General features: G+C 44.2%; 9 protein-coding genes across 10 annotated transcripts; 4 read left to right on the top strand and 5 right to left on the bottom strand.

The window, feature by feature from the left end:
* The first annotated feature begins 1,104 nt into the window (after nt 1-1,104).
* Nucleotides 1,105-3,697, top strand: BCIN_08g04230 (hypothetical protein). Its single transcript, XM_001553984.2, has 2 exons — nt 1,105-1,858; nt 2,027-3,697. Exons 1-2 carry the CDS (start codon nt 1,610-1,612, stop codon nt 3,236-3,238), a joined length of 1,461 nt encoding a protein of 486 aa, XP_001554034.1. The 5' UTR covers nt 1,105-1,609; the 3' UTR covers nt 3,239-3,697.
* A 687-nt stretch (nt 3,698-4,384) lies between these two features.
* BCIN_08g04220 (hypothetical protein) lies at nt 4,385-6,278 on the top strand. The gene is made up of 2 exons (XM_024694638.1): nt 4,385-5,716; nt 5,781-6,278. The coding sequence occupies exons 1-2, from the start codon at nt 5,021-5,023 to the stop codon at nt 6,000-6,002; spliced, it is 918 nt and encodes a 305-aa protein (XP_024550428.1). The 5' UTR covers nt 4,385-5,020; the 3' UTR covers nt 6,003-6,278.
* A 113-nt stretch (nt 6,279-6,391) lies between these two features.
* Nucleotides 6,392-8,423, bottom strand: BCIN_08g04210 (hypothetical protein). Its single transcript, XM_024694637.1, has 2 exons — nt 7,752-8,423; nt 6,392-7,659 (listed from the first exon to the last, which is right to left on the bottom strand). The coding sequence occupies exons 1-2, from the start codon at nt 7,968-7,970 to the stop codon at nt 6,487-6,489; spliced, it is 1,392 nt and encodes a 463-aa protein (XP_024550427.1). The 5' UTR covers nt 7,971-8,423; the 3' UTR covers nt 6,392-6,486.
* Nucleotides 8,424-8,523: 100 nt separating this feature from the next.
* Nucleotides 8,524-10,091, bottom strand: BCIN_08g04200 (hypothetical protein). The gene is made up of 7 exons (XM_001553981.2): nt 9,800-10,091; nt 9,689-9,742; nt 9,520-9,615; nt 9,282-9,461; nt 9,186-9,230; nt 9,031-9,133; nt 8,524-8,980 (listed from the first exon to the last, which is right to left on the bottom strand). The coding sequence occupies exons 1-7, from the start codon at nt 9,827-9,829 to the stop codon at nt 8,871-8,873; spliced, it is 618 nt and encodes a 205-aa protein (XP_001554031.1). The 5' UTR covers nt 9,830-10,091; the 3' UTR covers nt 8,524-8,870.
* A 121-nt stretch (nt 10,092-10,212) lies between these two features.
* On the top strand, nt 10,213-11,250 carry BCIN_08g04190 (hypothetical protein). The gene is made up of 2 exons (XM_001553980.2): nt 10,213-10,596; nt 10,651-11,250. Exons 1-2 carry the CDS (start codon nt 10,497-10,499, stop codon nt 11,181-11,183), a joined length of 633 nt encoding a protein of 210 aa, XP_001554030.1. The 5' UTR covers nt 10,213-10,496; the 3' UTR covers nt 11,184-11,250.
* Nucleotides 11,251-11,268: 18 nt separating this feature from the next.
* Bcdot1 lies at nt 11,269-13,325 on the bottom strand. Its single transcript, XM_024694636.1, has 2 exons — nt 12,543-13,325; nt 11,269-12,474 (listed from the first exon to the last, which is right to left on the bottom strand). The coding sequence occupies exons 1-2, from the start codon at nt 13,100-13,102 to the stop codon at nt 11,406-11,408; spliced, it is 1,629 nt and encodes a 542-aa protein (XP_024550426.1). The 5' UTR covers nt 13,103-13,325; the 3' UTR covers nt 11,269-11,405.
* A 754-nt stretch (nt 13,326-14,079) lies between these two features.
* Bctif3 lies at nt 14,080-17,180 on the bottom strand. Its single transcript, XM_024694635.1, has 7 exons — nt 16,992-17,180; nt 16,826-16,882; nt 16,731-16,772; nt 16,671-16,673; nt 16,515-16,601; nt 16,172-16,447; nt 14,080-16,121 (listed from the first exon to the last, which is right to left on the bottom strand). Exons 1-7 carry the CDS (start codon nt 16,993-16,995, stop codon nt 14,863-14,865), a joined length of 1,728 nt encoding a protein of 575 aa, XP_024550425.1. The 5' UTR covers nt 16,996-17,180; the 3' UTR covers nt 14,080-14,862.
* Nucleotides 17,181-17,323: 143 nt separating this feature from the next.
* BCIN_08g04160 (hypothetical protein) lies at nt 17,324-18,738 on the top strand. 2 transcript variants are annotated; one of them, XM_024694634.1, is made up of 3 exons: nt 17,324-17,555; nt 17,715-17,889; nt 18,062-18,738. In XM_024694634.1, the coding sequence occupies exons 2-3, from the start codon at nt 17,751-17,753 to the stop codon at nt 18,622-18,624; spliced, it is 702 nt and encodes a 233-aa protein (XP_024550423.1). In that variant the 5' UTR covers nt 17,324-17,555; nt 17,715-17,750; the 3' UTR covers nt 18,625-18,738. The 2 variants fall into 2 exon arrangements, with proteins under 2 accessions (XP_024550423.1, XP_024550424.1); XM_024694633.1 differs by having other exon boundaries at nt 17,659-17,889.
* Nucleotides 18,739-18,740: 2 nt separating this feature from the next.
* Nucleotides 18,741-24,476, bottom strand: Bcrrp5. The gene is made up of 3 exons (XM_001553976.2): nt 23,919-24,476; nt 19,434-23,864; nt 18,741-19,382 (listed from the first exon to the last, which is right to left on the bottom strand). The coding sequence occupies exons 1-3, from the start codon at nt 24,354-24,356 to the stop codon at nt 18,873-18,875; spliced, it is 5,379 nt and encodes a 1,792-aa protein (XP_001554026.2). The 5' UTR covers nt 24,357-24,476; the 3' UTR covers nt 18,741-18,872.
* Between the last annotated feature and the right edge of the window lie 34 nt (nt 24,477-24,510).

The raw sequence follows: 24,510 nt of genomic DNA, 5'->3' as shown, positions 1-24,510 counted from the left end.
TAAGGAGTTCATCGGCTGCTGCGAGAAACTCTGAAGGTAGCAGCGTAATACTACCATTGAGGCGGGACATGAGAAGGACGGATATAGTGAGGAAAGTATGAATAGCATATAATTGCTTCCCTTTATGTTTCTGTTTGCCAGTTACATATATACACTTTACGACGATGTATGTTTCTTTTTCTTACCCAGTTGGTTCTAAATTAGCGAAAACTGTGATGGTAGAAAGAGATTTGGGGCAAGCAAATTGGATAACAACTCGTTTTCTTTCTTTACTGTTCGATAATTGCTTGCCTGTTACCTGATGATTGGAAGTTCTCACATTGTCGTGTCTGTTGGGGCTAGAGAGAGAATGGCGAGTGAAACGATTCCATGAAATGAAACATGACTCTGTAGACTCCTTGATAGATTGTGATGTGTGAGACGTAAGTTCAGCCAGCCAAATAGAAGTCAACTAATGATAAGTGTAAGAGCTTATAATATGCAGCACCAATTTATACACCTTCAAGAGCACAATCAGAATTTTTGTCTTGACTTTATCCGAAGTGCTTTGAGAAGGATATCCAAATTCACTTCTATCGTTGACATCTTCCAGTTCCAAGCCATCTTTCTTTCAATTAAATCTATTATTTGTTCAAGATGGATTGTCATCGCAAACAAGTCACTCCTTTCCAATACCTTCGTATGTTTGAATTTCTGCTTGCTCATTGTCGATATGTCCAAATTTCAAAGTCAGTATAATTCATAGGATGGTTTGAGGTAACCTATACTACACTAGCTCTCTCCATTTCTTGTCTTCAACAAAACACTTTATATCTATGCCATATAATGAATCCCAATGACAAGGTTGTCTAGGTAGCTCAGGACATTAATAGACTTGTAGTGACTTGTCTGGTGAATTTCTATACCCTTAGTTGACTTCGGATAAGGGTGTCTAATTTCTCCTTCATGCTCGCAGCAAAAGGGATAGATATAAACCAATATAGACAAATCAAAACGCTGTGAAACTGACAGACAGACAGAAAGGAATGAATTCAAGAGCTCAACTCGACCTTTCAACTGTCCTTCCTAACTGGAGCCTTCTCAAATAGATGATCAAGCAAAATATGTGATGTTGATCTAAATCTTTGTCCTCTAAATTGATTATTGTTGATTTACAAAGAGCATATTGAATAACACCTAGTACAGCACCCGAAAGTACTCAACCGATCTCATCTCATAGCTACAGCTCATGACTATTGTGTCTTCCCGAGTGAATCATCTTCTATCCAATTGTCCAAAGCAACAGAGATTTTTCATTAAGAGTTGAAAAATCTCGGCTCCGACCGCATTTATAAATGTCTCTACTTTCCCACTCTCCTGTACTTTAAATATTCTCATTTCAGAGAGGAAGTCAGACTTACTTTATTTTGAGACTTATAACCTACCATCCGCCACCCACCTCTCTTCTTTCTTTCTGGCTTTCTTCCTTTGCTCATTGTCTTATCTCTACCTCTACAATACAACACATTCTCTCTGTCCTTGCTCCTCTCAATAATATCAACCTTCATCAAACCTTCGCAGCCCTGGTCTACTTCTCCCATTCATTGCACCATTGCACACCCAGAACAATATGTCGGCACTGAATCCATTTCCTCCTGATGGGGATGTTCTCATCATGTCACCCACAGGGAAAAATTGGAAGCTACATTCGTGGCAACTGGTCAACTACGCGCCAAAAATCGGCGCCCTTCTCAAAAATGTTGCACCAAGAAATATCACCAAAACTATGCGCTCCGAAGCACACACTATTAGATGGTGGATTGAGATGATACCGTTTGGTGCCTTTGACGACCAGCGATTCAGAGATTTTGTTTGCGTTGTAAGTTTTCTATAATAGTCTTGATATTCCGTGGTATTGTGGTCACGCATGCCACAAAACACTTTTTGACAACCATGCGCCTTCAATGTCCAGACTGAATCCATACTTTCATAAGTCTCTAATGCCCACAACGAATTCAAACAATTGCTAACTTGAATTCTAATACAGCCAGAAAAAAAGAAAGGAAAGCTTAGCTTGAACGGCGCTGGTGCCTTTAATGGCATTGGCGAGGTGTCTTTCGAAAGAACCTACGACAACCTTTTCAGAATGTTGTACAATATGCCCCCCAATCTCACAGACGATATTGATGACGGTGATGCAAACATGTACATCACCGATTGCGTTTCAATCTTACAGGCCGCCGCCTTCATAGACAGCTTGCCAAGTGTTCGCACATACATCGAAAGCTATCTTCTGCGGATCAACCAGAAGCTCTGGGTCCACATTGCAAAGGCCCCCGAGGCATGGTCCGACGTTGCTGTTCGTCTACAATCGGCGATCATTTTTCGTGAATCCATCATTCACATCGCGGGCGGTCTCGAACTTCCAGGTCTCATCAACAGAAGCAGTTTTGACAACATTCAGCACGGAAAAATCTGTCTTCAAGTAGCGGAACGTAAGTGTCGTGAGCTCAGAGATAAGAAGATTGACGTAGAGAGACGGCTCTTGCAATACTATCCGCAACGTCTAATTCGGAGAGAAACTCCCGACAAGATCCCAGGTCGTGCCGATTATGGTTCCGACATCTACTACTGGCAGGCTCTAACAATGTGTCGTCAGTTCTTTCAGTCTTCCATTATGGCGAACAGACATCATCGACACGAAGATGGTGGCGTGGAGTTTTATCGTACTATCTTTCGCTGCGATTATATCGATAAACACGCCGCAAATGAGTTCCATCAACTTTTTGCCATGTCGACCAAAGGAAAGCAGTGTCTCGCTGATGCCGTTGAACTTATCAAGGATGACCATCGTGTTATCATCGCCGATCTCTTGGAAGATCACCTTCAGCTTCGAACGACCGTAAGAAGCAAGCCTTTGAGGTATCTAACTTGCGCCAGGGTCTTAGAGGAAGAGTTGCCTTGGATTGCCAACCCCGGTTTGGGTGCAGGTTCTATCCCAGGACAAATCGAAGATGATGTCGCTAGTGACGGCTCTGCTAGCCCAGAGCAAGCTGCAGGGGAAGTCATAATCCAGGGTGGCGGTCTCGGTCGAGAGAAAGCGGCAGGAAAGAAGACTAGAACTGGCAAAGCTGTTGTGACCAGAGATGAAAGAGAAGATAGCGAAGAGGAAGGCCAGCAACAACAAAACAGTGACGATAGTTCAGGAGAAGAAGAAGAAGAAGACGTTGACGAGGGCGAGTATATGGCCGGAGCATAAACTCTTCTTTTTAGATCTTCTTCATGCGGTTGCGATAATCCTGGTTTAGCGTGGCAGGAGTTCAACCATTTGTTTGCCAGTATGTTTTGAGCCTTTGATAGTAATGATTTCCCAAAACAAACGTGTTATAAAAAGTTTGTCACGGGATCGATGTCTCTTTTTAATTTGAACAATCAATACTTTCTGATTGATTATTAGATAGCTATAGTTAGGATGGCCTCTCAATTTCCGATTTCAATTTATGCATTCAAACTTAGCGACTTACGAGCGCACCGGCGTCAGATTCATACCGCGAAGACCCTAAGTACAACTCACACGAGTTCCACTCGGAAACTGGGTTGATCTCAATTTGAATATACAACCCTTATTCAGACAATCAGAGTACCCACGAGAGTTGATTGGAAAGTGACAAACTATCAGTGCATTAGATCCTCAACCCTTATACAGACATTCAAACTATTTGCGAGAGCTGACTGGGAATGGGACATTGTTAATACACAGACGCTCAACCTTGTCTTAGGCTCTTAAACTATCCATAAAAGTTAAATGGAAATGGTACACTCAGTGAAGCTTGACCCTGACACAGCCGTTGAAACCAAGCACAAGGGCTTACTTGGAAATATATACTTTCAATCTCTAACCCCTATACAGACACTCAAGCGACTAAAATCTGGGAGGCGTCAGATGTCAAGCAAACTCTAATCAATACTAATACTTCCTGGAGCTCACTGCAATGGTAAATTATGCTGCCAATCCATCAAAGTCGAGAAGCGCAACCTAGTACAACCCTCGGAGATTTTATCATGCTTATGATCCTCATTGTGCTGATCAACTTCTAAACCCTTGTCCGTAGATGCAATCGACTTCATCCGTTGAAAGAACCAAATTGTACATACTTGCGACGTCCCTTCTTCAATTCTGAGAAGTCGTGTTCGGGCAATTCGTGTGCCATTCTGCATAATGTAATCGATGTGATGTTTCTGTTCTACACGTACCGGCATAGGTACCTACACGAGTAGGTGTATGCAACGTGTATCGTGACACTAGAAACGTTTTGACGTGAACTGCCAAATTAGCAATGGCGGGTTATTACGTCAACCGGCATCATGTGCCCCATCTTCACTGTGCGTTGCACGTATCAAATTCGGTACCGAGCCGCAAAAAAAGAAAGACATCACCGGATAATTTGCTAGGCACAGTATGTACCTGGTAACCACTTATTTTTATGGAGGAATAAGGAGACAGCAAGGTGCTCATGAATTGGGATGCCGTCTTGCCGTATTGGCAAAGCAAGCCAAGTATATCCTCATCTCGTCAGCTTCTTTGTCTTTCATCTTTCATCTCTCATCGAATGGACATGATATAATACGACATGAATACGTTTTGATTGATCGAGGAAATCATCAGAACAAAGAGGTGATTGCGAGTGTTAGGAAGGAAACGCCTCAAGCTCCATCTTAAATCACAGGCCGTTTGCCGATCAATGCCCATCTATCTCAAAGAAGATTAAAAGTAACGAACCAGAACTTCTATTCCTTCGTTGCATATTCAATCTGTGCTGTGGACGTCATATGCAACCACAGCAGCAACCACAGCATATCCGTACAGATGCCGTCACTACCCATCCACGCCACTGGTCCTCCGTTGGAGATGCGGCCCCAGAAGAACAGTGCGCGTTCGAAAAGAAATATTATCATTTGTCTCCTGCTTGCCTTAGCATGCACTTGGATTCCCTATACACTTTACTTCCGCCAAATCTCTACATCTACTGCCGATTTAATAATGGACAGGAAAACCGGAGAGATGGTACATCACGAATATGGAACGAATGCGCAGCCCGCCTTTACAAATATGATACACCTGATGAATTTACCTTCCGATTACCTGCCGCAGACAGGCAAACACAGGAAACCGAATCGCCTAATCATAGTGGGCGATGTGCACGGAATGAAAGATGCGTTGGTGAGTTTGCTCGACAAAGTAAACTTCGATGAGAAACACGACCATTTGATATTAGCTGGCGATATGATATCCAAAGGACCAGATTCTCCAGGCGTGGTTGATCTTGCCATGAGAATCGGAGCTTCTGCCGTGAGGGGAAACCATGAAGATAGGATTATTCTTGCCCATGCCGATATGATAGCACAGCATAAGGAGATGGAGATGGATGAACCTGGCCCGAGTGAAGATCCGGAGAAAGTAATTGATGGGTTGGAGGAAGTCAGTTTCAATCATGGAGATTACAAGGATCGAGCGCTGGTGAGGGCGCTGGGGGAGAAGAGGATCAAGTGGTTGAAGAAATGCCCGGTGATTTTGAGAGTAGGGCATTTGGATGGAATGGAGCAGGTGGTTGTTGTTCATGCTGGGCTGGCTCCCGGGGTTGAATTGGAAAGACAGGATCCATCTATGGTGATGAATATGCGGACCCTGATTCATGGGGTACCCAGCGACGAAAGAGATGGGAAACATTGGAATAAGGTAAGAGTTACTCACATTTCACCGTGCAATTATTTCAGAATCTTTCTAACCACAGAATCAATAGGTCTGGAATCAACATCAGAAGAAACTGCCAAAGAAAGAACGCACTACAGTCATTTACGGCCACGACTCCAAGCGAGGTCTCCAATTGGAGAAATATAGCATGGGCTTGGATACGGGATGTTTGAAAGGCGGCAAGCTGACAGCTGTAGTTATTGAAGGGGGAAATTCATCTCCTAAGCATAAAGTCGTGCATGTTAATTGTAAGGATGGAAGAAAGCATTAGAAGCAGGAGATGGATTCGGGTAACCTTATGGGAGGTTTTGCGTTAGATACCATGCAAGGCGTTTGGGATATTACTTGTTTGAGATGGTTTAATGAGAGAATGCATCACGCCACCATGGTTGGGGTTGATGATGGGTTTTATTTGGGGTTTACAGTATTGGATATGATTATATCCCGCAAATGTTGTTCCGGCGGACAAGGTGGTACCTAAGCGTGAGTGTCAGGTGGCGCTTACTGCAAATGTCATTTGCATCAAGCTTGGGTAGATGGCAGCGCATGAAGGCAAAGCTCAGTCTTTCAGTTCGATTCTTTAATATACCAATGACATAGAAATTATTCATAGATCTAGAAGCAACCTCAAAGAATAGATCCAATAACCAGGCCCTATAGTGCTTAAGTGGACCTGAGATATTCCCCCAAGAACATTAGAATGTATCCCAAATTCGAAACCAAACTCCAACTCTATTTTCTTTGCCTCTAGAGATCTAAACCACTTCATCTCCTCTCTCATCATGATCCACAACAACCACGATAGGTATGATTCTTTCATCCCCTGGCTCTCCCTTCTCCTCCTCCTTGCTCTCATGATTAACAAACACAAAACTTCCCACCACAACCAATGCACCCACCCAATAAACTGCAGTGCTTGTCTGGTCATTCAACCACATCTGGCCCACCAAACTCAACGGGATCGTCATGCTCAAGCCTACGGTCACTACCAATGGCGTTGTCAACAACATCGCATACGCCCAGCAATAATCGCTTATAAAACTGCTCAAGGAGTTCAATAATACTATGAGCCAAATTTTGCCAGTGGGAGGTAGCTCGAATGTTTCCACGCCGCTGAAATGCAAAATGAAGAAACCGGGCCAGAGGAAAACAACATTGAAAAATCCAACGAGTCCAAAGAATAGCGGCATATCGACACGGTCTTCATTACCGCAGCGCTTTTTCATTACTACTGCGTACAGCCCATACATCACTGCGCTTCCAAAAGCCATGATATCGCCAATCGCAATTTGCGCTTGGGATTTGTGGGGAAAGTTCCCACGGTTTGAGTCATTATCCGTACTCCCGAGATCGACAGAGGAAATGAGAATGATGCCTACAAAGGAAGCCAGAACACCGAGGAGTTTGCGGACCGTGAAGGATTCGACACGAACGAGCGCCCCAAAGAGGAGGGTGAAGATTGAGGAAGTGGAAGTTAGAATTGTGGAGGAGGCTACGGATGTGTATTCGAGACAGCCGGCCACGAGATAGTTGGCTATGAACCAGAGAAGAGAGAATTCGAGAGAAAGTTTGGCGGTCTCGGATACACTTAATTTGTCTTCCTTCTCTTGTTCTTGTGACTGCGGAAGATCTGTGTCAAGGTCATCGGTAGAGCTTAGGAGACGGGAATGAGAAGCGCTCATAGAATCGTACTCTTGGTCTTCTCGATTGGATCCTCGGCGATGCCATCCTTTGCGGAGATTCTGGAGTCCAGTGCGGTATTCTGATATTTGTTCGTGGTAGTAGTCCACAGCTGAATCCTTCACATGTGACCAGCCATGCTCTCTCGATATTCGTAGAAATATAGGAATCAACGATACAGCAAAGAATGATGTGTTGATGTATGTAACAAAATATGGTTTTGAATAGGTATTATCGGCGAATATGTACTATTGTTCTCAGTATTAGTATTGGGCATTTGAATTCCTTGATAGTTTCCCAGCTCAATATATTAAGCTTGCCAAATGAGAAGCATACTTACGCTAGCAAGAAAATTACTGCTCGTCCATAACATCACTGTAACTCCCAATAAAACCATCCCCAGAGTCCTGCGCGCTACATTCTCTAAGCCCACTCCGGCTCTGAATCCCACATTCTTGCTACCAGTGCTTGCAGCTGCACTTGTGCCTGTGGTCGTCCTTTCCAGCAATACTCTCTGAGTATGTGTCTGCATTGTAGCAGAATCCGTTGACGCACTCATCGCGCCGAGTTGAACTGACTGCGCCGGTGTCCTTGAACTAAGGTCTGAGATCTCGTCCTTTAAACGCCTTTTATCTTATCTATATCCCACCTATGCAACTAAAATCCGAACAATGTGGAGGTTGACTATTTGAGTTTCGTTTGGAATCTTGTAAGGTCATGGAGGTCGTAGACACAAGCACATATATTGATGCATTTAAAAATATGACAGGTCTTATGATGCCATGTAGATATATGGAGAGTGCGAATGTAATGTTCGTCTTCGATGCACGATGGACACCTGTGTAGATGAGGTAGTAGTGAATTCGGAACGCGAAGGATTTAGCACGCGATCGCACTCACTAACAATCCTTCAGTTAGTTGGACTTTGAGAAAGGAGAGAGAAACAAATTATAAATCGAAAGCCACGCCAAGTGTAGGCTTACATTACTGTACCCAAGAGCAAGACATTCTCATTTGAGGGAAAGAGATAGCCGTTTTATCGCTTGGCTTGTATGTACCCAGATAGTTCTAAGCGCGCTAATCGTTATCAAACCAAACTTTATCCAAGAGAATGGGGTCCCAAGGTAACTTTGTTTCAATGTCAATTTATGTTGCACTACTCTACTCCGTACAAGACTCACATCTATCACAAATAACTACCTGTTTAATGCAGTAATTTGGTTCATTCGAAGATGCTTTCATTACAGAACTATAAAACCCGACTTTCTCATTATGCGTTCTGTATCATCAAGGAAATAAGAAAATAGCAGACCCAATAGCGCCAGAATGATCCCTATGTACAGTTGACAACCTTCCCATCAAAACTTCCAGTATAATTCCCTCGGTGGTTGGAAGTGTAGGGCAGAGACACAGAGAGAGAAAATAAGACCAATGATTTCAGACCTTCACCAAGTACCATTTAGCAGGCACAGCCATCTCTATCGTTCTCGATGTGGATGTTGATTGGATCCGAGTAATCTCCGTTGTATTCTTCTGATTCCTCCTGTGCTAAGGCGTTTCTCGCAATAACTAGAAGAGAATTAGCTAGGATCTATTTGACAAACTTAAAAGTGATTTACCTTCAAAGGCTTGCTCAACATTGATGGCCTCCTTTGCACTCGTTTCGAAATATGGGATATTGCCCTTTGAAGTACAGAAAGTCATAGCCCGTTTTGAGGAAATCTGAACCGCAGTTAGTAAAGATACTATACTGTTATTTTAATGCCCAACTTACCACTCTCTTGTTCTCTTCGACATCAATTTTGTTTCCTAGAACGACCTACGCAACTGTCAGTACCATATCGGATTCCCGTAACACTGCTAAACTTACAAACGGAAAGCTTTCTGGATCTCTAGGCGAGGCCTGGATCAGGAATTCATCCCTCCAACTATCCAATGTATCGAAACTCTTTGAATTGTTCACGTCGTAGACAAGGACACAGCAATCCGCTCCTCTGTAGAATGCGACCCCTAACGACTGGAAACGTTCCTGCCCTGCTGTATCCCAAAGCTATATCCAATCATCAGCCACCAGACCCTAACTGCCGTAAAAAGCGTGAAGCCCTTACCTGCATAGTAACTAATCTATCGTCGACTAGGACCTCCTTTGTCAAGAAATCCGCCCCAATGGTCGCCTTGTAGCTTGCACTGAATTTCTTGTTGACCTAATCCAGTATCAGTCTCTATTATCGGTGTATACGTCGCGATTGAAAGACACTCGGTAGGTATTCAACGTACATATTGGTTCATCAAACTCGTCTTTCCTACACCGCTATCGCCGAGGATAATAACCTGCGGATATCAGATCAGCATCAAACCACTCATCACATCCTCAATAACAGTCCTTACCTTCAATAAAACCTTCTTTCGTGAAGCCATCTTTGCCTAGCCTGTGCTTGATCTAATCTTTCTCACGAAGCGCGAGCTTTCTCTCTTTCCTCGATCTCTTAAACAAGAAAAGGAGCGTGGGCACGTTGAATGGAGAGTCGTTTCGGTCGTGATGAAAAGAATTCTTTTTTCCTTTCGAGAATTCGAATTATTTATGTATTGATGCAATACTTAATATAGGTTTGGTTTGGTTAACTGAAGAGGATGAGCATTACATCGGTAACTTTAAGCTTTAGTGCTTGCCTCGTGCCTCGTGCTTCTTCATTACATTGCCCCATCCAGCCATTCAGCTATCCAGCCATCCATCGGAAACCCGCTAGCGCCGGCCGCTTGGTCCTATCAGCATTTGCTTATCGAGATCTATCCCACTACAAGAGGCTACAGCTCATCCACAGTACCAGCACACATCCATTCACACATGCATACTGCATAAGAGAACTTCCTTATATATCCATTCACTTGCAGATTCTCGTACATGCAACCATGAGGCTAAACTTTTCTTCAACAACTTTCAATATCCATAACTTCAACCTTTTGTGAAACTCTACTCTAGGCAGAAAGAGATCACATTCTATGATTGTTTATTGACGAATAACTACCTGGATTTTCAAAGCAATGAAACCTCAACTCATACGTCAGCAACCAAGAGAACGACACAATGACTTCCTGGCGCGATGATTATACGAAAGCTCTACAAGAGCGTGATGAGCGCGAACAAACCAGCTACCAGCGCTTTGATCCTACCTTCATAGACGCTTGTACGGCACCCCTTCTGAAATGACCTTTGTCTAAAGTCTAACAACTTGCAAAAGATACTCAGCTGCTCGACAAAGTCTCTGCTCAAACTGCAGCTGCAGCTGTTCACGACACCCCATCTACCTCCGCCAACCCCTCATCCCTCTCTTCTTCCGCTACATCTCAAAAAGCAATATCCAAAAATGCAAATCAAACTCAATCCACAACCTCATCCGAGGTCCTTCAGCTCCGCGCTTCCTTATCCGAAGCACTCCGTTCCTCTTCGCACTTCCAATCGCGTTTGAAGACTACCGAAACCTCACTCCAAGCTCTACGTACCAAAAGTGCTTCGGTGTCCAAGCAGTTAGAGACTTTAACTCGAGAACGAAATGTTCTCGAGAGGAAAATTAGGGATCGAGACGAGGAGTTGAGAGCTAAAACTAAGGGGTTTCATGATGTGCAGGATGAGATGATATCTCTGAATTTGCAGCTTAATATAGCGGAGCAGAACGAGAAAAGGGCAAAAGCGGAGAATAAAGAGTTGATTGACAGATGGATGGCTCAAAAGGGAAGGGAGGCAGATGAAATGAATAAAAAGTTTGGGACTTGATGTAAGAAACTGATGATTGAGTCAAGCCTATCACACTCTATTTGAAATCACCGAGAAAGGTAAAACATGAACGAAAAATGATTGGTGTTACAAATACATACATTTATCCATACATCTACTCTATGCTGCCTCGCTGTGATATCGCTTCGTGCTCAAGTACCCAATAATAACCTTCCCAATGGTATCAACTGTGCAAGGAAACCGTATATTCAAATTCAAAAATCATCTAACCCGACTCCCCCGTGTCTTTCTATCCTTTGGGGTCTGGTGATACTTAGCTACGATAGTGCTGTCCTTCGTAGTAACGTAGTAATCCCCTCCATTAGAATGCCAACTAACGTCGCCTTCCGCGTACGTCTTTTTTTCCACCCGCAATAAATTGATGGGATTGTGTTCATTGTAAGAATTTATAACGTGACCATCCGGTACGAAAGTTTTTAAACTTACAATCTTGCAACCCTCTTTTAAATCCAAGAATAGGTTCACAAGACTTTGGTTCAAAGCAGGTGCGAAAACTTGATTGTTAACCAAGATAACATCAGCCCTCTTCATAACTTTGAGAATGTTTTCGTTATTCAAGAAATTCCCTTCCTCGAGGTTGACTGACCCGGCGCTGAGGCCCCACGCCCTACAGCGTGCGGAAAATTCTGTCTGTTGTAAGGAAGCCAGCTTACAGCAGTTAGGCATTATTTCGCAACCCCAACTTTCGCAACCAACTTGTAGCGCGGCATGCACGACGACATTTCCTACTCCCGAACCAAGATCTATGAAAACTTGATCGGATTTCATGCGAGTATCCTCCCTGAGGATTCGGGATATGAACGGGAATGTGAGCTCGCCGTAAACATAATCCGTGCCATTTTGGTATTTATTAGTCAAGTCAACTTGGGGAGACACTGCTCGGTCGTAAACTTGCTGGAGAACCATTTTGAGAAGCTTAGACGACAGTGAATGCTTGTTTTCTAGATTTTTCGCCAGCGATCCATTTTTAGTGAGAGTGCTGAGCGCGTCATTGTAAGCTCCCACAGCATTCCTGAACTCAAGCAACAGCCCCTTCATTTTCTCTTTGTCGTGGGGCTTTTTTGCGCTGGAAAGAGTCCAGGTAATATTGTTCGTCGCTTTGTTGATTTTTCGAATTATACCCGTTTCCGGATGTGCGAACTCCGCTGCTTGTTCATCGGTCAAATATTCATCCTTGACAATTTCCACAATCTTCGGTATCTCGTCATAAGGGTTGATCAAATCTTCTCCTGCGGGATCAATAACTTCGCCTTCGGAGATAAGTTGGTATCTGTAGTGACGGCATTGATTAGCTGAAATCAACTTCAGATTTTGGAAGTTGAATTCGGTAGACAATACCTTTCTCTGCGACTGACACTGGGATATCTTAGAAGGACCGCGTCGCCGTCTTCCTTCTTCCTATCGCAAACTTTCTCGCCGCTCTTAGCCGTGCGTTTCGTCATCATGACATCCGCCGCATGGATCATTCTGCATGTAGAGCCTTGCGTATTATCGGGTTCAGTCGAAAAGGCTTTTTTGTCCTTCAAATTCCTCTTCAAATCAGGCTCGATGTTTTCCGGCTTGGCCCGTTTGGAAGACACGGCGATCTCTTCATCTTCCTCGCTATCACTCGTCAACGGCTGTTGACTGGGGCTTTTTCGAAGGGTTAGAGTTGTGTTTCTTTTAGTGTTGCGGCTTCCGCTGATTTCTCTTTCTTTCCTCTTCTTTCCTGCCTCGGGGGGAGGGCTTGGGACGGCTAGTCTGCCACGAGCATCAGTGACTTTGGATACAGGTGTTCCAATTCGAAGGCCATTACTGGATGTCCTACTAGATAGAGTCGGCCTCTGTTTTGGAACCTTTTCGGATTTAAATTTTGGCGCCACAGGTTTAATATTGGTCAGTCCAAAATTCAAGCTCATTCCTGCAGATTTTGAGAACAAGAACAAAAGTATAAACAAATATTGGACTATTTGTAAGATGCAATAAAATGATAGATTAAAATATGTTTTCGCTGTAACTTCAAGATGGGTATAAACGGCTGGGCGAAGTGAAAATTGAAGTATGTAGTGTATGTAGTGTATATCTTGAAAGAGTTAAATTTAATGAAGACTAATAATAAAGTCTTGCAGACAGGCACGACTCAAAGGGCTGTTGTATGCAGAGATCTACACTAGTGCTGATCACGTGTTGACGTTCCAACAAATCGAGTTTAGAGTCGATAATGATAATTCGGGATCTTTGTCAGGATGAATGACAAACAGTCAATTAAAAATCACGAGGTTTGTCTCTGGTCAGCGTCATATGTGCCCACCTGCACACTTGATCAGGCAATGTATTGTGTGGATTGGAATTTGCAGGAATTGAGAATCAAGAAAAGACTCTGGATAAACAGACCGTGGATTGACCCGATCGTGGACTGACCATGGACCTGGCTTACTGCGTACTAGACATCATTAGCTCCCGTTAAGGGACTTTTAAAGGGATTGTTGAGAGATTGTTCTGGAATGAGTGGGAAAGGAATTCGGGAAAACTCTATCCCGGATAACACTGGATAACGCTTGACGAAAAGGTACATAGTACACATGTACAGTCCCCCAAGTTATCAAGGCGAGGAAAACAAACATCAGGGGAAAAGCTTCCGAGAGAGCACAGCTTCATATCTAGATGATAGGAAAGGAAATGTACATGTTGTTTCAGCAAGTTGTCTGCCAACCAGGCTGTCTGATTCGAATGTACAATAGTAGCACAAAGATGCTAGTGCCACCAACTGAATATGTACCGCCTTCACTCGTTATTTACTTTGGTGATATCCACACATGCTTCGGCATTTAGAAGATATATCACTTGCTAGATTTTGGTGAGATTCTGTTAGTTCTTCGCATCGAACGTCTGGCAGTGACTTTGGTAAACATCTTTTCTCATTTCGTTCCCTAGTAATGTACAAAAATAATCTCAAAGGTGCAAACACAGATACAACCATGAACGAAAAAACACAAAGGAAAACCTCTATCGTTTTGGAATCATGCCCATTTCATATCACGTTATCATTCAAGTTCTTCTTTTTACTGATGGGGCTCTGGAGAGATATGGATCCATAATCGCAGTCAACATATAATAGGATGGTAGCATGTAATTGGCTGTATAAACAAACGTGGAGACTGTGAGAGTGAGGATCATTCATTATTCCTCAAAGATAGATAACTTTTGTATGCCCAAGCTTACTTTTTGGAAAACAGGAGAGCAGGCCAGTGAAATAACACACAACAGACCCAAACAGACCCAAGTGTATGGTATGACAGATAGTCTAACATGTCAGTCAATAACACCATGCGCCCAAAGAGGTAGATAACATTGGTGTAGAGACCGCCCATATTCAATCTAGATTTTACTAGTATAGCAAAGTAGAGTAAATTCCAGAAAAGCTTTGTGTGTGTTGTAGGTCTGTGATGTTGTTCTGGGCCAGTGAGGCTAAACATGGGCATAATGAAAATCTAGGCACAAAGATTTATGTGAATCCAACGCCGAAGGAAATCGTTTTGAGAATTGAACATCAGAAAATTAATCTTTTTGCCATGTAGGAGCAGTGAAGTCATGAAACTATGCTCGGTGCACCGAGAATGAGAATGCTCGCCCGGTTTGTCAATGTTTTGAAAACATGACGCCTCTCAAAATCTGTTATCTAAGAAGCAATAGCACGTTGGCCTGCGTTACCACCACGGTTATTTTTCTTGGGTTTAGATACTGTGCTCCAGCCATCCTCTTCCATGACTGCAGTTTCGGTTGTAGCAGCAGGGTTTTGGGTTGGTGCATTCGCATTTTGTCCACCACCATTTTGATTTTGTCTTTGGTTCCTTCCTCCATCATTGTGTCTTGGGCCTCTTGGTGCATAATCACCTCTACCCTTGGGTCCTCTTGGGATGTCATCCCTGGGTGGTTTAGGTCCAGATGGGCGTCTCCAGGCTCCAGTGTCAGATGGTTTTGGTTTGGCATCCCTAACAATCTCTTTTGGTTTGACTGCTTTATCGTCAACAATCTCGCCGTTTGCATTCTCGGTTTCAATTGTCTCTCCTTCCTTTGTTGCTTCCTCGCCTTCATGTTGTAGGGTCTCAACTTTCTTCTCGTTATCCTCAGTCTCCTTAGCCTTTGCAGCCTCTCTCTCCTGCTTGGCCTTTTCATCAGCATCCTTCTTCTCTCTGATGGCTTGTTGTCGCTTTTCCTCAATTTCCTTCTCCTTGGCGGCAGTATCGATTGGACGAGCTGCTCCAAATGGACTTGCCTTCGCATCACCTGCGGCAGATGACGAGGACGAGTCAGCAGGGGCCTCGGAAACGGTGCGCTTTGCAAGGTTCAATCTTGGTCTACCACCAGCTGGGGCAGATGGGAGGGCTGGAGAAGCTGGGGCCTCGCTCCCTTCACGAGATAGAACAGGTGACTTTGCAGCTGGTGCAGCTGGTGGGTCAGGTCGCATTTTGCTACGCCATTGGTTGTCTTGATCGGCGGCGGTGGGCGCGCGCTCGGCGACAGGTCGCTCTTGAAACTCACGTCTGGGTGGTCTCGATCCTTCTTGCGAGCCAGAGCCTTGACCTTGAGATCTACCTTCACCCCAAGCAGCTGGTGAAGCTTTGCGGTCTCTGAAACCTTCGGCTCTTGGTCCATCGTTTGTTCGTGGTCGGCCACCTTCTCTTGGGGCCCGCTCTTGTTGGGCGAGGGGTGAGAGTGGACCCTTTCGTTCCCAGTTTCCAAAGTCTCGAACCTTGCCATCGCTTTCGGGCTCACGGGGGGCTCTACGCTCGCCACCTTCCTCGCCAAAACGGCTAGATTGGTATCCTCGGTCCGAAGGACGACGTTCTCCTCCACGGCCCGGTAAATCAGGTAGGGGCCCCTTTCTACTCCAGTCTCCGAGCTCTCGTACATCTGGACGGTCACCACGATCCTTCGCTGTAGCATATTTTAGTGGATATCGCAAGCATGAAGAGTATCAAACTTACGAGGATCAGCAACACTGATTCTAATGTTACGTCCTTGGAACTGGGTTTGGTTCAAAGTCAAGGCGGACTTGAGACCTTCCAAAGAGCCAAATTCTGCATATCCGAATCCCTTGGGCTTCATCTCCATCTTGTCCTCAATGATGCGAACGTTGATACATTCGCAGCCGACGAAAAATTCGTTAACATCGCCGACAGTGGCATCGAATGAAAGGTTTCCAAGATGAACAGTGTAGGGTGGCTTATCTGGAAGAGGGAGTTCCTCGCGAACGGAATAACCTGTTGAGAATTAGACTTGTAAATTGATTGAAAATGGGGTTTGGAAGGAAAGTGATGGGAGATTTACCTCCAGCATTGTTGCCATAAGTACCAGTAGTAGAGCTATAGGTACGTCTCTCGTTGCTACTTCCACCATATCCAGAAGGGCGTGAGTCTGTAAGAATCAGTATTCATATTTTTGCGAAATTGGCCACGATCAATGTGTGTGTGCGTATTCACATACCGGCTGTGATAGATAGAAATTAGCAAGGCTTCATATCAATATAGAAATAGATCAACTTACAAACTGGCATATCCTCCATCTCATCGGCCCATGATCCCAACTCTACATCGATGTTAGTATGAAAAAGAGCGCGAGGACGGTAGGTGTTTTCATACTCTCGTCAGCCAAGAAGGTCCCGAGGGACATCTTCTGCTGTTCCTTCTTCTTAGGAGCTAAGGTACAACTACAATTAGCTACCATATACTGGATAGTTTAAAGACCCACACCGACAGTGTCATAGTCGCGATAGTCGATGAAAGGTTAGTGAGGGGGAGCGCTTACCCATGATTGCGGTTTTTTTTCTTAGGACGCTGCGCAAAAGTGTTTGCGCGTTGTCCGAGACAGAGTATTGAAGGTACTACGAAGTCCCTTCAATCGATCGTATGTACTTGGGTTTTAGGTAGTCCTTGGGATATTCGAGGCTCGTCGAATATCTTTTTGTGTATCGGTAGGAAGAGGTCGAGGTTCTTCGTGGTGGGTTTAGATTCCAAAATGGAAGAATTATTAAAAGTGCGAAGTTTGACAAGGGTTGTGCGAAACTAGTGGGGCAAATTCTTTCCTTAGTGTTGTGTTAATGAATTTGCGTTTGTTCAATTATATGGAATTTTTTTATCGAAATCGTATAAACGATTACATTTATATGCACATTTAAGAGTTAAACCATATTCTGGAATATTTAGTCTACTAAAGAGGAAATTATTTCCCATTTGATAGGACAAAATAGTCAAGTACCTGCTAGATATAAATCCCGTCCCGTACATACATAGGCAGGCACTACTAGTAGGTACGCCGTGTTGATATCGATATCTCGGTCAGATACATACACAGCATTGCAAAGCAGAATACGTAGGTGAAATTTGTGTTCATCCTCTTCTTTTCAGCCCTTCAATCAAGACTAGAGGCTATCCATACCAAGCATTGGTTGGCTGATTGACAAGTTGAGCATCAGAATTGCAATAGTATCATGATAAAAACCTCAGAAGCTCACATACCAGTATCATGCAGCCAAACTCTTGTTCCCTTCGGAAAATAAGAGACGATATGACTACTCCTAGAGTAAAGGAAGACTCTTCTCTCTCGATGGCTCCCACCAATCAATCTCAAGGCCCCAAATCGGGTGATTTGCCTCCTGAGTTGATGGATATTATAAAACCTGCTCTACAATTTGGTGGCCTTTCTGGTATGTCATAGTCTCGTTCCATCTCTATCTCCTGTTTGTAGAAACAGAAACATTTGTACGCCCCAGCAACACTTTCGACTCGTTGTCACGTGTAAATCTTCGCACATTATACACATCAATCATGTCACCTTCCCAATCTCATGATACTCTCAAAGCTAACAAGCACCCTCAGCACTTTCTGGCACTATAATTGGTGGATTTTCTGGTATCCTCGTCTCTCGAACTCCAGTTCTCTTCGCCGTCGCCAGCTCTATTCAATGGGGCATTCTTGGTACCACCTTCTGGGGAACCCGTACTGCCCTTCTTTCCCGTTACAAGACCGCGTCTATATACCCGACACCGCAAGAGAAAGCGCTCTCCACTTCCCTTGCTGCTTCTCTTGCTGGTGCTACTGGAGGTATACTGCGTGGCCCAAAGAATATTCTGCCTGGATTTGTCGTTTTTGGAGCTGCTGGATATGTCGGACAGAAGATCTATGATGCTGTGGACGAGAGAAAGATGGAGGAGTTGATGTTGGAAGAAGGTGGAAAGAAAAAGAGTGGGGATGATTGGATGAATTCGAAATGGGTGCCCTGGAAGAAATTATCTGATGACGAGTATGAAGGTATGTTGGGGGAAAGGCTGTTGAAGGTTGATGCGGAGATTGCAATTCTGGACGAAAGTCTGCAAGCTTTACGAGAACAGCAGAACAATGAGGCAGGAAAGCTTCAGGGAACAGATGAAAATAATCATTAGCTTTCTGTCCAGCTTCTATACACCATCGAAAAAGAGTTTTCGGCTATATAAAGTTTTAGCATGTATTTATTTGTAGCCTGCATTGTCTCTTTGCGAAATTCATCGAATGAAGCATATGATCTATTTTAACATACGAAACTTAATTGATTTAGTGCTACATTTACATTACGCCGTTCATTTCCTTCCCAATCGAAATTTATTGCCCGTACAAAGCTTTTTTGGTATCTTCTGGTTCATCATGATGACTATCACTCCTCATCATCCTTCTTCCCAGACCTATTTCTCACCCACTCCTCAGCGATCGCTCTTACTTTCTCTTGTGACTTTTTGTCACCATTAGCCTCCTCCCACTCGGTCCATCTTTTGAACCACCCCATCGCACCCTTGGGTTTTAATCCCTTGATTCGAGCTACCCGTTCAAACACACCCCTAACAATGCTCTTATCCCCTGCCTTTATTTCCAGATCCAAAAGCTGACCCCAGATATCCAATCGTTTACTCCACTTTGCCAAAACACCCTCGAAAATTGTGCGTCCACGTTCCGGAGAGCCGTGTTCAGAACGGAACTCTAGAGCTGCAAATTTGAGTGTCAAGGGAAGATGAGTGTGTGGAGGAAGAGACTGAGTTGCACGTGGAAGAAGAGCACGACCACGATCAGGGGCTCCGAGAGTATTGAAAAGGAAGTGTGCATAATTGACCCATACGGTGGGAGATTGTGAAAATTTCTTAGTGAGAGCTTGGAAGAGTTCGTCGGCTTTCTGTATGGCTGTTAGCTTATATGTTTGAGATTGTACGGAATTATTCCTTACCTTGTTTTTGCCGGATTGAATATAGATACTAGCCAATCTCTCGTGAACCTCTTGGGCATCGTTGTACTGGCAAGCTCGCTTAAACACAGCTTCGACAGTTTCATCACTTCCGTATGCAATCTCCAGATTGAGAAGAGCGAGCCAGATATTGAGCTTCTCAGTCTCCTCGCGCATGTTGATAGTTTTGATGGCACGCTCAGCAATCTCTCTGGCCTTGCCGAGCTCGCTGAGTTGCATCTGGAAAGCCATGTACTGGGTCCAGAGACTGGAAGAGTCTGGCTGACCCAAAAGCAGGCGCTCGAAGTCACTGATAGATTGCGGTCCATTGGCATCAAGGTCACCTGTTCTATCGACCTTGATCTCAGCCTTTCTCTTCTTCTTTTTGGGCTTCTCTTCGGTGCCTTCGTCATCGGAATCTACATTGGATTGGCCATCAGCCTGGTCCAGGAGATCAGCAGACCAATCAAATCCGCCGGCGCTAAGAGCGGGGACGTCGCCTTCAGCATCAGGCATTTCTTCGTCAGAGTCCGAGGCTTCATCTCCGTCTTCTGCGGCACTTTCAAGGTCTTGCACATCATCAAGGTCAATACCGCCTTCACTGTCATCGTCATCGTCGTCATCATCATCGATGTCCATGCTGTCAAGCTTGACGCCATCCACACCGTCATCATCACTCTCATCGTCAGACTCGTTTCCGTCCTCAAAGTGTGAAGCCTTCATAGAGAAACTGATGCGTTTCTTCTCGGTGTCCATCTTCAATACGATAGCTTTGACCGCATCACCTTCAGAGTACAGTTTTTTGACGTCGTGGACACGCTTTTCGGCCATTTCACTTTGGTGGCAAAGGCCGCTCACGTTTGCAGAGCCATCGACAACAATAAAGACACCAAAATCCTCGACTTTACGAATTTTTCCGGTAACCACTTGGTTCACTTGGATATCGTTGAAGGTTAAAGGCGCAACGTAATCTTTGTCGATAACAGAAGGCTTAAGACTCAATTGAACATGGTTCAAAACTTCGTCGACAACTGTGACTTTGCCTTTAACCAATTGGTCAACCTGGAATTCGGATTTCCAGTCTTTGATATAAGAGTCCGAAAGGTCTGAAATTCGAACGTACGCTGTCACATTACCCCCCAAGTTGACAAACAGTCCCTTGTCAGCAACGTGTTTGACGAACCCGCGCACAATGTCATTTACTTTCAGTTGTGAAATGGATGAGATTTCTGGATCTTGAACTGCCGCTGACGAATTCATCACTCTTGAGGCTCTAGTCGATAATCGAACGCGTTTGTTTGGAACATCGATGTCAGTAACGCAAACACGAACGATGTCATTCTTAGAGTATTTGGAAGGATCAGCTTCTGAATAGTCGTCGCAGAGGTCTGTAAGGTTTATTGGTGCAGAGATGCTATCAGTAAGCTGTACCATGACCTGTCTTTCATTGACTCTGGTCACTTTTCCTGGTACGATCATGCCTTGGCTTAGCTTGTCAAAAGTAAGGGCTTCGGAATCTTGACTAGAGCGGGCAGACAAATCCAGACGGTTTGTTTCAACATCCACGCCCTTGACGTGAACCCGAATGGCAGATCCAATGGGAAAGTTTGCTGCTAGGTCCTTGAGTAATGATACATCATCTGATACATCCAGAGCGCTGATACGGCCACGCACGTTGGGAGATATGTTTACCCAAAGGCAATCGACTCCAACATTATTAACAAATGCTAACCAAGAAGAGCCAACTTTAATTTTGTCCAAAGACACAGGATCTTGTGCAGACTCAGTTTGATCGCTGGGCTTAGCAGATAGTTCAAAGACTAAGGTCTTGCCAGATCTGTGACTGATAGGTAAGAAACGATGGTTACGCGCATCGTGTATTCCTAAAACACGAACATCGACAATTTGCTTCGGCGAGAATGTCTTGAGAGGCTGCTTTTTGGATTTAATGTCCGACCAAGAGTCAAAAGCTTGTGACACATCAATTCGACCTTGGATGTTATCGGCAAGTTGCACATTTACTTGGGTATCCTTAACAGAAGAAACCCTTGCCTTCGTAAGGCGGCCAAGTGTAATGTCTTCAATACTCTTGATAGTTTCATCGATAGGATTCACAGCTTCCTGATTGGCACCAGGGGCTAAAGGCTCATTCGACTTTTTGTCGGAAGTAGCATCAGCCATAGATAGAAGAAATCTTCGTTGTCCATGGTCGATAGTGAGAACCTTAACCTCTATTGTTTGGTATTTTTTAAATCCAAAGTCTGGTAAACGAAGGTTTTTCTCGGGTATCTTATTTTTGGGCAAAAGCCCTGTAAGACCGCCTCCAAATTGCACAAAAACTGCTGTTAATGTTATGTTTTTAACGAATCCATGTACTGTCTTCTTCTCCTTGACGTCGTCGAACATTCTCAGCAAAGTCTTATTCTGCGCGGCCTTAACAAGTGCAGGCTTATTCGTCAAGACGATCAAACGTTTTGGCTCCAGCTTATCTAGTACAGCAAGATCTGACAATACTTGACCAACACGAATGTTCTTGAACGAAGAACGGCTTTTGTTCTCAGATCCATCAGTAAGATGACCGACAGGTAGTATCGCTTTCAACCCAAGTCCTTGGATCTCGACAGAAATGTCGTCGTTCGACTTTTCTATGACGAGAGCGGACACAATCTCGCCAATTTTGAGGTTCTTCAACGCATTCTGCTGTGCTAGCCCAAAGACGGAAGGATCTTTGCAAGAAACAGTTAACTTCTTGGCCTCGGGGTCGACCTTCAAAACATGAACGTTGACGACTTGTCCAATTTTGAAATGTTGGTTAGGGTCCTGTATGTAGGCCTCACTCATTTCCGAGACGGGCAAAAACCCTCGAACATTGCCATAAAACTGAACTACCGCACCAGTATTCAAGATGTTCACAATAGTACCAGGACTTTGCATCCCGACAGTTATGTCATCATACGAGACTAAAGCAGGTGACTCGGAATTGACGAGAGTTTTCTTGAGCGTTAATCGAATTTGTCGTTTTCCAGGATCTGTAGATAGAACACGTGCCGTAACGGCCATTCCTTCCTTAAATTTCTTTTCGGGGTGAAGCAATTGTATATCTGCCAGGTGAGTTTCCGGAACAAGTCCAGAGATGTTTTCGGCCAAATTAACCAGTAGTCCGCCGACACCTTTGTCATTAACAATGAGCTTTTCGACCTTTCCTTTTACAACCTCTCCAATCTTCAAATCTTCGATTCGCAAGTATGGCTGTTCCAGAACACTTTTCTCCAAAGAAATGAGATATACACCATCAAGAGAATTGTAACCAAGGACACGACCACGGTGGACCGAGCCTACCTTATATGGCCCCGTTGTTTCTTCCAATGTCTCTATCTTGCCGTCCTTAACTCTAGAGATGTGAACGAACCCAGGAATCCCTTTGATTCCGACATCCACAAAAAGACCGACTCCAGATTCGACTTTCTTGATCGTGACTTCTTCGACGATGGTAGACAAAGGTAGGGTGTCAAGTGGATTTACTTTGTTTCCGGGCTTTCCCGCTTGCTGTTGTGTCAAGGACGTAACATGGTCAAGAAGAGAGATACCAAGTTTTTGAGGATCCGAATTTGGAAAGGTGCAGATAACTCTACCTCTGACCTTAGCACCAATCTTGAATTTCTTTTCTAGCTCCTGGTTCATGACACTAGTTCCAGAATGCATCAAATCTGCAGTAACATCAACCATACCCATGACCTTTCCAGTAAGGCCTCTGGAGCTGACATCAACGATCAAGGTTTCAACCGCAGTTCCTGGAAGAAAGGCGTCAACCGTTGGAGCATCTGTGAGATAGTTCGATTTCTTCACATTGCCAATCTTCTGAGTGTCTGCGCATAACTTGACTGTCTTCCCGTTAGAACTCAGACCAGTGACCATGCACAAGAACACTGCGCCTTCTTGCACATCAGCCAATACTACTTCGTAGCCAATGTCTTTTGCGCCCATGAAACCACGAATGCCAGTATCTTCAAGTCCAATGTTCATAATTAAACCATGATCTTCGACACTTGTGACAGATGCCATCAAAGTGGTGTTGTTGATGAGATTTTGTGGAGTGACGCCATTATTGGCATGTTGTGGCCGAAGGGATAGTTCGATTCTTCGTTTTCCTTTTCCTAGTGTGGCTGTATTTGTATCATCGCTGGTAGAAACAACATATGCCCTTAGGTATTGCCCCAGAGAAAACATTTTCTTCAAGTCAATATCCTCCACCTCGACTTCATCATCTGCATCATCTTCCTCAGCGGCCGCAATCGCCTCAACCCGTTCTGTAACTTTGTCCGAGATCGCAGTAATGGGTACATAGCCCGTCAGGTTATTAGGAAGTGATAGAGCAATGTCTGTAGCATTGATCTGGGACACCTGGCCAAGAACTAAAGAGCCCGAAACTAGTCTCTGCGAATTGTAAGCCGCAGTCAACTACAGTATTAAGCGGTTTGTAACACATACCTTATAACTCAATCCTTCAATCTTGACAGTCTCTTCTTCAACTTCGCTATCATGAGCGGCCTTTTTGCTCTTGCCTTTCCCCTTGCTCTTCTTCTTTACTTTTGTAGCATCTGCTCCCTCTTGATCTTCCCCGTCAGGTTTGGAAGATTTGGCACCATATTGTTCAAATAGAACATCTCTGGTAGCATCAATCTGGATTTGTTTATGTTCCAATGGAGTCAATACACTTGCGCCACCTCTTGGAAATGCCACTTCCTCCTCCCTGACTCTTGAAATTTTAGTCGCTGGTGGTACTTTGGTGGTAGATGTGCTTTTCCCCTCCTTCTCTTCTGCCCTGGGTCGTTTCGAAGGTCGATCATCAGACTCTGAAGTTTTCTTTGATCGCATAAATGAATCATTGGTGGGGCCGGTCTTTCTCTTCTTATCAAGTGGCGCCATTGTTATTAATTGAAAGGAATGGCTCGTGAATATTAAGAAAAGAGATATTGAAGTCGCACGGGAAACGAACGACGACTTTCGAGCTTCACAACTTTTTTTTCTTCTTTCCTATCAAGAATCAAAAAAATTGCAGGGATCAGCGAATGTCCGACAT

This window comes from Botrytis cinerea, chromosome 8, assembly GCF_000143535.2.
Source record: "Botrytis cinerea B05.10 chromosome 8, complete sequence".
Classification (NCBI taxonomy): Eukaryota; Fungi; Ascomycota; class Leotiomycetes; order Helotiales; family Sclerotiniaceae; genus Botrytis; species Botrytis cinerea.
Note: the sequence above shows the minus strand (reverse complement) of the source record. Positions and strands in the feature narration are given on the sequence as shown.